Source organism: Mytilus edulis, unplaced genomic scaffold (genome assembly GCF_963676685.1).
Source record: "Mytilus edulis unplaced genomic scaffold, xbMytEdul2.2 SCAFFOLD_1393, whole genome shotgun sequence".
Classification (NCBI taxonomy): domain Eukaryota; kingdom Metazoa; phylum Mollusca; class Bivalvia; order Mytilida; family Mytilidae; genus Mytilus; species Mytilus edulis.
This window is the reverse complement of record NW_027267448.1, coordinates 11,311-24,990: the sequence shown is the minus strand read 5'-3', so window position 1 is coordinate 24,990 and position 13,680 is coordinate 11,311. Positions and strand designations below refer to the sequence as shown.

The 13,680-nt window shown below is 31.2% G+C and overlaps 1 protein-coding gene across 1 annotated transcript; it reads left to right on the top strand.

The window, feature by feature from the left end:
- Nucleotides 1-324: 324 nt before the first annotated feature.
- On the top strand, nucleotides 325-12,492 carry LOC139505490 (small ribosomal subunit protein mS39-like). Its single transcript, XM_071295043.1, has 10 exons — nucleotides 325-363; nucleotides 1,587-1,665; nucleotides 2,860-2,950; nucleotides 3,608-3,702; nucleotides 5,033-5,112; nucleotides 6,931-7,002; nucleotides 7,971-8,024; nucleotides 10,755-10,818; nucleotides 11,615-11,705; nucleotides 12,335-12,492. The coding sequence occupies exons 2-10, from the start codon at nucleotides 1,636-1,638 to the stop codon at nucleotides 12,349-12,351; spliced, it is 594 nt and encodes a 197-aa protein (XP_071151144.1). The 5' UTR covers nucleotides 325-363; nucleotides 1,587-1,635; the 3' UTR covers nucleotides 12,352-12,492.
- Nucleotides 12,493-13,680: the final 1,188 nt, after the last annotated feature.

The following is a 13,680-nucleotide window of genomic DNA, read 5'->3' as shown; positions in this document are numbered from 1 at the left end:
AAGCTTGGGCATCATATGTGCCCCCCATGGACATTCCCCATTTCCTATTCAAAATTATGACTATTTTTAGATGTGGCAGACCATGAACATAAGCAATATTGCTTCATCTCTTCATCTCAATGAAATTCAGATCTCCTTCAGGCAGTTTGTGAAAAAACAAACAAAGCAGGTTAAACTTGAGAACATTTGGTTTATTTGTGAGATCTTTTGTTGCAATATAAATAATGGGGATTCCAATTGTTATAATTTCAGTGTGATATTTACCTCCATGATAAAGACCTGGCTTACAAGGTGGATGCATTACTGCATAACCAAGATAACTACAAGTTCATGATAGGATTTCTTTGCTGAATCTACATACTGGTAAGGTTTAAGTAAGTTGCTATGTGTTCCAAAGTAGAAAGTAGACAGAAAAAGGAAAAGAATAGTGAATTTAAAAGTTTTGAATTAGCTCTCTCAAAACGATTTTGTGAGAAAAATACCAGATATTGGTTCATTGAAGAATATTTACTTGTAATAAAATTGAAAATGGAAATGGGGAATGTGTCAAAGAGACAACAACCCGCCCCAAATAAAAAAAACAACAGCAGAGGGTCACCAACAGGTCTTCAATGTAGCGAGAAAATTCCCGCACCCGGAGGCGTCCTTCAAGCTGGCCCCTAAACAAATATATACTAGTCCAGTGATAATGAACGCCATACTAATTTCCAAATTGTACACAAGAAACTAAAATTAAAATAATACAAGACTAACAAAGGCCAGAGGCTCCCTGACTTGGGACAGGCGCAAAAATGCGGCGGGGTTAAACATGTTTGTGAGATCTCAACCCTCCCCCTATACCTCTAGCCAATGTAGTAAAGTAAACGCATAACAATACGCGTAAATCTTGATATGTTAGTTAGCATGAAAACTTTTCCAGATTCAACCCCAGTTTCATTTTACATACATAAATGGATACCTTTCCATAGAGTTAGTTTAAGTTTCAGGTATTTCTCTTTGTGCAACATTTATAAATCAACCAAAGTCGACTCTTTTTACTGATTGTTAGACTTGAAGTTGTTCTATGAACCATTTGTTTTTTTTTATCTGAGGCAGTGTATAATTCATTATTAGGATCTTTCATCAGACTTGGTTGCACTGTAGGTTTTTATTTGGTTTGTAAAAATAAGAAAATTAACCATTTGGCCAAGGGAGATAACTCCATCTCAAATTACATCACACTAAAAACTATCAATTGGTTATGTATGTGTATCTTCTGCTTTAAAATATTATTTTGTTTACTAATTATGCCATTTCATAGATCATTCTAATGGCAATGCTACAATCTTACATTAACCCCAAATAAAGTTTCTTAAGAATTGAATTGTCCTGCTCTTCTTACACATTTTAATGAATTAACATTTCATTATTTTTTTTTAAATTTGGAATTTATCAGCCCATTGTTTGCCATAAAATAACTCCACAATTTCTCTTCTTTCTACAATCAATTATGAATGTACATCAGTGCCATTTTGACTTGAATTGCCTTAATGATTGCTTATTCAAGTCTATTCAATTAGACATATGTTTTTTTTTTATATTTTCAGTAACATATTTTTAACGTTGATTTGCCAATTTGAACATATTGATAAGATAATGGAGCTATATCACAGATTGACACCGAATGTAAGTTATAGTTTAGAGATAAAGTGAGAATATAATATATTTAGAAGTGACAGAAACTTAGTTATCTAAGTAGTTCGTTCATTTGATGTATCAACTAGCCTGTCAACAATGAGAGTGTATGTAGTTCTGCCTGTCAACAATGAGAGTGTATGTTGTTCTGCCTGTCCAACAATGAGAGTGTATGTAGTTCTGCCTGTCAAACAATGAGAGTGTATGTAGTTCTGCCTGTCAACAAGAGAGTGTATGTAGTTCTGCCTGTCAACAATGAGAGTGTATGTAGTTCTGCCTGTCAACAATGAGAGTGTATGTTGTTCTGCCTGTCAACAATGAGAGTGTATGTTGTTCTGCCTGTCAACAATGAGAGTGTATGTTGTTTTGCCTGTCAACAATGAGAGTGTATGTAGTTCTGCCTGTCAACAATGAGAGTGTATGTTGTTCTGCCTGTCAACAATGAGAGTGTATGTAGTTCTGCCTGTCAACAATGAGAGTGTATGTAGTTCTGCAAGTGGCAGGTGTGTTTCATACCATTCTAATTAATTTGACTAGGAAAGTCTTCCTTCCAAGGTCATATTTCTCTGTGCACAATCAGGATTCAGCAACCTAGAAAAATTGTCCACCACAATAAAGCAAATAGGGCTGGAGTAAGAGTTGGTCAAACACACACAATTTTATAAAAAAAATCATACATCTAGGGTTTCAGAAAAAGTAACTAATTTAAATCATTCAGGAAGGAACATAAAATGAAAAGATATTTTAACAGTACAGAATGATTTTATGCAAGCATTGCATTTTTCTTTATGAAATCATTTGCACCAAACATTAACACAAATTTGATAAAAAATACATTTATTGATAAAAATATATAATCCCAAATATAATAAAGTCACAATTCAGGAATTAAAGCAGGTAATTGTTATTGCAATATTTAACTGCAGGCAAATATGGGAGATATTTATTAAAGTGATTGTGAAAATTTTATGCAGGAAAATCAAAGTTTATGTTCTGAATGTAGGTTGTTCATACTCACACCATTTATGCCATAATTTCAACAGCGCAATATTTTCGGAAATTCCATTTCTGTTTGAGATCAATAAGGAGGCACTCAGTAACCAACATGGTACATTTTGTTATAATTTTCTTTAGTATATTTAAAACAAATGCCTAGATTTTCTGACTTTTTTCTGTCTGTTTCAGGTATGGTCACCAACTTTCTCTGTTTATTACGATATTCTAGGAGCCATTGATCTATATGATGCCTATCACTATTTACCAGCTCTTTGGTCAGGTAAATTTATATTTATTTCTAATGACCAGCCGTTTGTACATGTTGCGAGATTAAATTTGAAAGACAGGTTTGAATGCAAAAGATTATGATGTGTATTTCTTGAGTTGTATTTAAGAATTGAATGCTTCTTTTTGTAAATTCATTGGGGTGTAAAAGAGTTGACCAAGTAACATTTTGTATGAAGTGTGGAAGTGCTTCATTCTAAAAATGTGTGCACGGTCAATTCTTTTACAACCCCTATGAAGTTACAAAAAGAAGCATTCAATTAAGAAATGAATGCTTCTTTTTGTAACTTCATTGGGGTGTAAAAGCATTGACTGAAGTCCATTTTGTATGAAGCGAGGTAGTTTTTGATGAAGTTGAAGTCCAATCAACTTGAAACTTAGTAAAGATGTTCCCTATGATATAATCTTTCTTATTTTACTGCCAAATTAGAGATTTTATTCCATTTTTACGGTCTACTGAACATAGAAAATGATAGTGTGGATGGGGCATCCGTGTACTTGGGACACATTCTTGTTTAATATCAACAGATTGGAATTTTTTTTATCTGGTTTGGATATCAAAACTTCCAAAGAAAATGTCGAAATATATTGCTGATATTTATATTTAATTAATTACGACATGTTTCCCATAAAATCATCTTTTTTATTACAGATTTTATAGTATTCAGGATAATAACTGGACCAAAACATGCACAACTCATGATTCCATTTTCCAGGTTGGTATCAAAGAAGAAACATCCAGAAGAGGCAAGTCTTGATTTTTTTCTATGTTATGACCAGGCATAGCATATATTTTTCTGGTCAAAAATCACATACTTCAAATTCATAAACTATTACCAGATTTTTATAAACACGAATAATGCAAGTGAATAAAGACTACAATAATAAGAAGTCACATTTTAATATCTGATACTTATATTTGTGTGCAGATTTTTCCTTAAATCACAATACATTTAAGTCCTTTCTTTAAAAATTTCATAATAAATGCACCCAGGAATTTCTAAATTAACAGTACCTGCTAACTAATGGAAGTTAATAGAAGGTTATATACCATTAGTATGGGAGACAACTCTAATTTTTATAATGATGGAAACAATTCTAATTATTATAGTATGGGAGACAACTCTAATTTTGATAATGATGGAAACAATTGTAGGGGTAAATTCAGTAAAAAATCTCCATTGACTTTAATGCTAATCTATGCATTGAATTAAATTTATAGCTGATTTACCTTTAGAAACTAGAAACTTTCATATATCATTCATGAAAGTACAAATGTAGCCCTATATTTGCAACAATAAAAACATAGGGTCATGCGGCATTTTTGGGCATTCACATGGCCTTGTTTACAAACAATGTAGATTTACACTGAATTCCTATACTGACCCCCATTACTTTTCAACCCAGTAGTAAAAAAAATTAATACATTCAGCATTTTTTTCTTATTTTTTTTCAACTCTAGTTTTGATCCATCTACCAAAAAATATTTATTACAAACATTATCTACCAATCAAATAAGCACATGACTTCAGTTTTACATAGAAAGCTCTCCCCCCAAATGGGCGGTCCCTGATGACGTATATTTATTTACTGAATTTACCCCTCTAATTATTATAGTATGGGAGACAAATCTAATTTTGATAAAGATGGAAAAAATTCTAATTATTATAGTATGGGAGATAACTCTAATTGTATAATAATTATTATTGCAAATAACTTAAATATATAAACCAAAAAGAAATGCTTAAATTTTAAAATGAAAATCATGTTAACTGTTTGAAATCAGCATGTTAGATGGTGATCTGCTTAAACATTTATATTTAACAGCTATGGATACAAAACATTCATGCATTGTTTTACCAATATTCTGAAAAAAATCAATGATTAGAACCAAGTATTGATACAAGAATTTGTATACAAATTTAAGCATTTTAAAATAATTCCAGTGTTTCTCTGGATAATTAAATAAGAATTATGACCAGATTATTCTCTACTCTATGCATTTTCACTTTTCAGAGTTTGAAAGTAGGAGTTATATTTCATTGATAATTCATTTTTTGTGATATTTTATTTTCAGCTTGAACAAAAGTTTGTTGACACAATCCTATGGGTAATTAACAGATGGGAAGAAAATATTCAGCTGAATGGAACTTTTGTGTATGTATTAGCAATAATCACACAATGTGCTGTAAAATCAGAAATCATTGTGATGTTATATTATCGCAAAAAAATGTGACAGGGCAATAATCGCAATAATTTAAACTGGCATTTTGAAATTTTTTATTTAAATTAAAAAAAGATTTTCTCCATATCGCAAAAATTAAAATCACATTTTTATCTGAAATGACAAAATCGCATAATATATGCACGCAATAATTTCTGAATTTACAGTTGTTCTAGAATCTTGTGTCCTTCAGTGTTATTTTAAAATGTATCAGATCCTTCAGTATTTATCTATACAGCTTGTTGTTGTTTTTGGGGAAGACGGCTTCAAGCCGTCAATCCCCAATGGGGTTGACCAGAGTGACATTCCCTCACATCATTCATTTTGTTTTTATAGTGTGGAAAACCCCCCAACAAATCTTACTGAGAATGATGAGATGGGGAGACACAAATGAATAAATTGACTTTAAAACACTTTTTTACACATTTCCCTTCTGTTTCTCTCGAAATTATCTTATATTGAGCTCTCCTTTACACTATTTATGTTTCTTTTACAATCCGGAAAAATCAGTATGACGAGATATTCTAAATATATCCAACCTACATTATATTTTATAGTGACGTCATTGTTGGAATGCCACACTACGAATAAACAGGGATATCCTTCACTGGTTATTTAAATCATTCTCAAAGATTGTGCACTTATTAAAAAATAGTATTTGTTAAATTTAAACATAATGATATTTGCTGTGGATGATTCAAACATCAACATGCAATAGGCCCTACTTTAATTTGTAGGTCAACAACTTTAAAGTAAACAGGAAGTCCGAGGGGCTACATGAGATCGGGGAGATAAACGATCTTTTCCATTTTTTTCTGTAACACTCTGTTTTGAAAATCTTCCTCCAATTCAGGAGCACCTCAATTTATGAGCTAATTATCCACTAAAATAAACACTTAAAATGTGACATTTAGAATATGATAAGTAGTCTTCCATTAAAACTAAATTTTGTGTACCAACATAATCATTGTTATACATTTTGAAGTTACAAAAAAATTACAAATGTTGCATTTTGTAGTTTAAACCTATTTATTCATGAAATTTTACAAATATTTCAAAATGTAGGATTTGGAAACAAGCTTCACACAGTTTACATCAATCATATTGTTATTTTTATTAGTACCTGTATCCCTGTGATGAGAGATGTAACTGGAACTTTATCAATGGAAATTTAAAACTGAATAGATTTTTCAGTCCTAACTTTCTTAAGAAAAAAATTAAAAATCTTAAGAGTACTGTCACAAAAAATGGAAAATGGCCCTAGCCTGCAGTTCAGTCATACACTATTAAGATTTCAAAAATAATTGTAGTTGTTGCTAAATTACAGAATTCAACTAGTTGAATTTTAGATAATTAACTATCAACTTCAATTGAATGTTTAGATTTAGAAGAATGATGCAGATGTCTTTCATTGGTCTAAATCCTAAACTAAAGAAACGAAATTACATTAAACAACAATTGATTCAATAGTGTCAACCTTCCACATGTTCTAGCTGTTCTTTTTTTTCATTCTTTATATGAAGGACTATCAAAAGATACCCCCCCAACAAAAAATGAAATAGAAACAAGGGCCGTCTTTCCCCTCAGAGCTATTCAGCTCTTTGATTCATAATACCTTGACAAACAACATTCAATCTTAAGCTGGGCTTCAAGCTTTATAGAGAGAGGGGCCATTCCTGTTTTTTCTGACACATTTAGTTTTAGTTTTTCTACTGCAATAACAAAGTAATAGAGTTATCCTTTGTTTACAGATTGACATCAGGAGTGTTAGTAGGTGAACTTATCAAAGTTAGTCTCATTGCCAATCAAGTAGAACTAGCTTGGTAAGTAAATCTTCAGTGTTAACGAAAATAGAATATACCACTATTTTTTAAGATAAGTAACTAAATAGATTAAATACTAGTCTAAAGCATGCAAGCAGAAGGAAATTATTTATGTTAAAATTTTACACTTAAAAGTGCTTATTTGACATTATTGTAGTTCATATAATGTGTATGTGTCTGCTATTTATAACATTTGGAGATGTTTCATTTTATTAAAGGATTTTTAACTTAATTAAATTGTAATGAATAAAATTAGATATGGGTTTTATATGTCAATGACTGCAACTCAATAAATCGAAACAAAATGACATCTAAGGGTACATACAGCCTAACCCAATAGACAAATATTTATAAATTCAATATATCAAACTCTAAACTGTAGTGACTTTGAATAAATTCAACAGAGACTGTATTAGATCTGCCATCAAAATGTCTTGTATTTTACAGCTGCTTTATTAACCCACATGCACATAACAGTTTGTTTATTGGTTACTATTAGAAACCAAACTGTTTAACCAATAAACGTTTTGTTTCATAAATTGGTTAATAATATTGAAAGTTGTTTATTCATTAGTTATTGGACACAGACAAGATTGATTTCATGCTTTACCAAAGAGAAACTTAAATTTGGTTTTTTATGCACACACTCAGATAAGCTGCTAGCTTTGCAAAGTCAATCCGCTTGACTGCCACAACTATTTTTTCCACCTAGCTGTGAAACAGATCTTTAGATAAACTCAGTGTGTGACACTGAAATTCATAATGTAAATATAAAGTCAGAAATACCGTGTAGCAAATGTCTGCTGAAAATGTTTGAATGTATAGAAGTTTCATTGATCACAATCACAAAGAAATCCATTTAAAAAATTTACATGTTTATTTTCAAGGAATAGATTTTATATTTTTGAGAATGTATAATTTAAAAAGACAAAAAAATTCTTTAAAATAGCTCTTTATAATTATTTTAGGAAGATTTTAATGATGTATACAAAGCACAAAAGAAGGTTTACAGAACAGATTAGGTAAGTTGTAAGATATTTGTGATAGTTTATTGAGTTAAAAGGATAACAAAATTACATGTACTTTATAATTTATAAAAATATTATAAAACCCAAATTATTAACTTTGAAAATTGAAAGGTCTGGTAACGGCTTATTTTGGCCTAAAACTTGAAGTACACCTGATTTCTGACATTTTTGTCTTCATCAGTAGACCCAAGCAGTTTATGTTAAAGATTGGAGCTGATTTGGTAATTAAAAACGCCTAAATTCAAGTTCAGATATGAAAAATCTATCAAATATACCACAAAATGTCACTTTTCAGATGGTTTTTTGTCGAGCCTGCAACTTTTTGTTGCAGAAAGCTCGACATAGGGATAGTGATCCGGCGGCGGCGGCGGCGGCGGTTTTAGCTCACTTCTTAAAAGCTATATATTTTAGAAGGTGGTAGACCTGGATGCTTCATATTTTGTATATAGATGCCTCATGTTACGAAGTTTCCGTCAGTCACATGTCCAATGTCCTTGACCTCATTTTCATGGTTCAGTGACCACTTGAAAAAAAAGTTCAGAATTTTTGTAACGTTGAATTCTCTCTTATTATAAGTAATAGGATAACTATATTTGGTATGTGCGTACCTTGCAGTGTTCTCCCCAGGATTTTTTTAAAGCGCAAAATTCAAGGGCGCGTAACTCTTTTTTTAGAGTGAACTTTTGTGATCTGAAGCAATCAGTCATTTATCCATGACATGCAATATGAATTATAATGCTTTGTGTTATGTGTTTGATAATGCAGAGTATTTAATAATGAATTACAAGAATATATATATATATATATGAAATAAATTGAAGTTATTTATAAGTCAATATAAATATTTATCTCTGTACTCTCTGCTCCTTCTAGGGATAATGTTTCAAGATAGTGTTATTTTGTTGGACAGTCCTGTTCCTCAATTTTGTCTTTATACTCTTTAGGGTTAAAAACCCCCTCTCACAATAACTTTTGCTTATACCCCCTTTAACATTTGTAAGCCATGAAAACTCAGTCAGCCACTTGTCATTGAAACCAGAAACATGGTGCTTGCTGTTATCACTTTCTAAAACTTTAGCTAGGTTGGGATTAGGAGAAGCAATGACATGGATCAGTGAACAAGGTTAAGTTTTGGTGGTCAAGTCCATATCTCAGATACTATAAGCAATAGGGCTAGTATATTTGGTGTATGGAAGGACTGGAAGGTGTACATGTCCAACTGGCAGGTGTCATCTGACCTTGACCTCATTTTCATGGTTCAGTGGTTATAGTTAAGTTTTTGTGTTTTGGTCTGTTTTTCTCATACTTTATGCAACAGGTCTACTATATTTGTTGTATGGAATGATTGTAAGGTGTACATGTCTAGCGGGCAGATGTCATCTGACCTTGACCTCATTTTCATGGTTCAGTGGTCAAAGTTAAGTTTTTTAAGTTTTTGATCTTTTTATCTAATATTATATTCCAAAGGTCAACTATATTTGGTGTATGGAAATATATTATGATCTATATGTCAGTCCCACAGGTTTTATTTGACCATGACCTCAATTGCACGGTTCATTGGACAGTGTTAAGTTTTTGTGTTTTGGTCTATTTTTCTTAAACTATAAGTAATAGGTCAACTATATTTGTTGTATGGAAGCATTGTTAGCTGTACATGTCTGCCTGGCATGGTTCATCTGACCTTGACCTCATTTTCATGGTTCATTGGTCTTTGTTTAACTCTCTTGTTTAATGCTAAGTTTATGTGACAGTTGTAATAATGCTTTATACTTAGGACTATCAACATAATATCAATGATTAGTAAAGAAGGCGAGACATTTCAGTGTGTGCACTCTTGTGTCAAAAAAGTGAGTGGCTTTATTGGTGTCCAGTCTTAACCTTTATGTATGTTATGTATCACCATCAAATACAACATATATTTCAATATTAAGACTGAACACATGTGCGGCCACTTCCATTTTAGACAAAAAACATCTAAAAATAAGCACACATGCTAAATTTGTGAAGATTTTATTAATTTTGCATGAATTAATGATGTTAGTACTTGATGCATGTGCAATGTATTGTAAAAAACAGCCCATATTTATGAAACTAAAGTAATCAACTTTACAATAATTGGCTATAAGTTTACAGTTTTTTTGTTTTTTTTAAATGCTAGACTTTGGAGCCAAAAAGGGGTCTTACCCATTCTACTTCTGTGAGAAAAATTGTAATTTTGGGGGTGTGGACTTCCCATTTCTAACTTGAACACACAGAACTGCTATAAAGTCCTGGAGTTCTGTGAACGACCTAAACTTTCTTGGATATAACTTCTCTGATTGAATAAGCTGCATTAGTGAATACAACTAGTTACAGGCTGTCAGATTTTTGTTCAGTTTAAGATCAGGAAAATCTTAAATGTCTTTAAAGTTTTAAGCTTTTCCCTCAAAATGACCAATTTTAGAGAAAGATACCTCCTAAACAGCTGAACACATCCTGCCCTGTGATCACATATACAGTTGTTTGTAGTAGATTTATTGTCACCAGTAAGCATTGGTAGCAAGGTACTGCTTATATTCATATATTTGCAAAAACAAAACAAAATACTTTTAGGTATTTTCAAAAAACTATTCAGCATGTAAGATTTGGTTGAGGGAAAACAGAATGGCCATTAAATATCATAGAACAAAATAAACAAGATCAGCAGATTTTTTAAAGATTATTTGATTCTTTTTTAATTTTTAGTGAGGAGTCGGTAACAATGTTATTGGATGAAGTTATTAAAGAAAAAGATGTGGATAAAACATCAGTAAGTAGTATGGTATTAGAAAACAAACTAACTGTCTTTTGAGATGTAAAATGTTATAATATCTAAATGGAGCACTTGATAGAATTCTTGTTTTGAATAACAAGAAACAAAATTTAACTTAAAAACAGATATATCACATCTGAGTACATACTCTATACTTTTTTCCCACTAAACCTGATAATCTATATGTTACTAAATATACAATGAATTCATAAAAAAAAAAATTACATGAAAAACTCTTTAACAACATCCAATCAATATGCATGCCTTTTCTAATGGTTTTAGATCTGCTCCTGCAGAATAAATTATGGAGTAGCATTAAGAGTAAAAACATTTTAGACATGATTGATTTACACCATCCCAAATATAGAATAACTAACCAAAGACATAATTTTTGAGACGCAACTGAATTTTTTCAAAAGCCTTAAGATTCTGACATTTGGAGTCCCACAGTTGACCGTTTTGTGAACTTTTACAGAATGTATTCTGCTTTTCATTTGACCTATTTTTTTTATATATGACTTTTTATAATGACTACTGTAAACCAACATTTTTAGGTGGATACTATATTTCGCGTTAAGTCCTTTCATGCCAATTTTGCGGCGATTTAATTTCGAGATTTTAAAATTTACTTGATGTAGTTCAATAAGAAAAGATCTAAGTTTCAAAAGTTTGCAACAAATTATTTTTGCATAATTTTTCTTCTTGCGAAAGTCGTGAAAAATAAATCGCTCACGAAAATAGTTGTTTTACAGTATGTAGATGTTCAATTCAATCAATATACTTTGTGTTTCAGACCTGTTTGAAGTTGATGTCAACTGAGTCTTTTCCAAGCCTTGCCAAATACAAGAAACAGCTGAGAGAATTGGATATGACAGACCTTGAAAGTATGTTTACATAGTTTAATGAAGATAGGATCTTTGCAAGGAAATGTTTTTCTCTTATACCTTCATATATTTGAAATGGCATTGTCTGGTACGGGTTCCATTTAGAAGTTTTTATCTTACAGAATGAAATAGGTACTTTTTTTATAAATAGAATATTGTTAATGGACTACAAAATTTCCCTGACTGCATAATTTTCACAACTGTTCATATACAGGTACATTAAGTTACAGTAAGTGCTAAAAAATATTTAAACAATTTATACCATAAACATAAATCATTATTAAGGGGAAGTTTCTCATACAGTTCCAATCAGAAAAAGGTTAAAATACAAAAACAAAAAATGAATATAATGTCCATGAATTCCTATATGATCAAACAATGCTCTGTGTAAGTTGTTACTCAATAAATCCTTAGTATGAATTAGTTTTGTTTTTCTGCATTCCTATTTGCTTAAGTTGAAAAAATTCTCAGACATTCATTTATACATTGCAGTACTTTAGACATTGAACTTTTATTTTTTTTATACAATTTACTTTAAAAGTAAATCATTTATGTGATATAAACATTTGAAACATTTGAGTGTCAGAAAAGTTCATGTTAATTAACATGTTTTTTATTTTATTTTTCAGAAGTGGTAACCAGTTGATAAAAGGTCAAATAGAACAACAATTAACTTTGTTTCTAGAACTGTGATCATTTTTGAAGGTCATTTTAATACAGTAATGTCAAATACATGTTTTAGTTTTCTGTGATTGAAAGAAGACAATAATAAAGTTTTACGGTGATATTTTGTCTTCTGCATCATTGATATTCTTCTTACGTCAATCTTCATGCAACAGTATTCACACACTTTTGATTTTTGTTCAGATGAAAGAAAAAACTATCTTAAGTTTTGTTTAATTTTTGTGGCATGGCTTTGAACCAACATAAAAATATAGAATCCTTCATACACTGTAAACTCAGAAATTTTTACGGTGCTGTTATTGTGGCAACAGGATAGGCTGTGCAAAAAATTGCATGTTCAAGTTTGTAGACTATTATTTTCTCTGCACCATTGCATGAATAAATTTATCCCACATTATTTCTTATTTTTTATGCCCCACCTACGATAGTAGAGGGGCATTATGTTTTCTGGTCTGTGCGTCCGTTCGTTTGTTCGTTCGTCCGTCCGTCTGTCCCGCTTCAGGTTAAAGTTTTTGGTCAAGGTAGTTTTTGATGAAGTTGAAGTCCAATCAACTTGAAACTTAGTACACATGTTCCTTATGATATGATCTTTCTAATTTTAAAGCCAAATTAAACTTTTGACCCCAATTTCACGGTCCACTGAACATAGAAAATGATAGTGCGAAGTTCAGGTTAAAGTTTTTGGTCAAGGTAGTTTTTGATGAAGTTGAAGTCCAATCAACTTGAAACTTAGTACACATGTTCCCTATGATATTATCTTTCTAATTTCAATACCTAATTATATTTTTTATCCAATTTCACGGTCCATTGAACATGGAAAATGATAGTGGGAGTGGGGCATCTGTGTACTTTGGACACATTCTTGTTTGATATGGCAATAATAAATGCAAATAAAAAATTTACAGAATTTAAAACAATTCTTGAAAAAATTGATTTCCCATACACATGCCTTTGTTCAAATATTCATCTATACAGAGGACAGTTTTGTAACGAACAAGGAGCATGTATGAGTTTATTTGGCCAGCTTTATTGCTATAAAATTAAAAAATAATACAGTATTTAGATGGTAACAGTTATATCTCTTAGTAAGAAATAAATTGGTCAAGCAGGATGGAATAATAGTCTGAAACGTATGAATACAGATAATACAAGTTAGCCTCATGCTATTGATTATGGACATCAAAGATCCAGAGTGTAGATTACTTACCTGCAACCAATGCTTTTAGATATGTTACAGTCCATACTGATGATAAAATGGTGTTCAGTTTCCACATTGATAATTTTCATTATT

Bases quoted from the DNA above. Each gene is read 5' to 3' on its own strand.
- LOC139505490 (XM_071295043.1), top strand. From the start codon at position 1,636: ATGGAGCTATATCACAGATTGACACCGAAT. The intron at 7,003-7,970 runs GTAAGTAAATCT...TAATTATTTTAG, and splicing joins AATCAAGTAGAACTAGCTTG to GAAGATTTTAATGATGTATA. The intron at 8,025-10,754 runs GTAAGTTGTAAG...TTTAATTTTTAG, and splicing joins AGGTTTACAGAACAGATTAG to TGAGGAGTCGGTAACAATGT.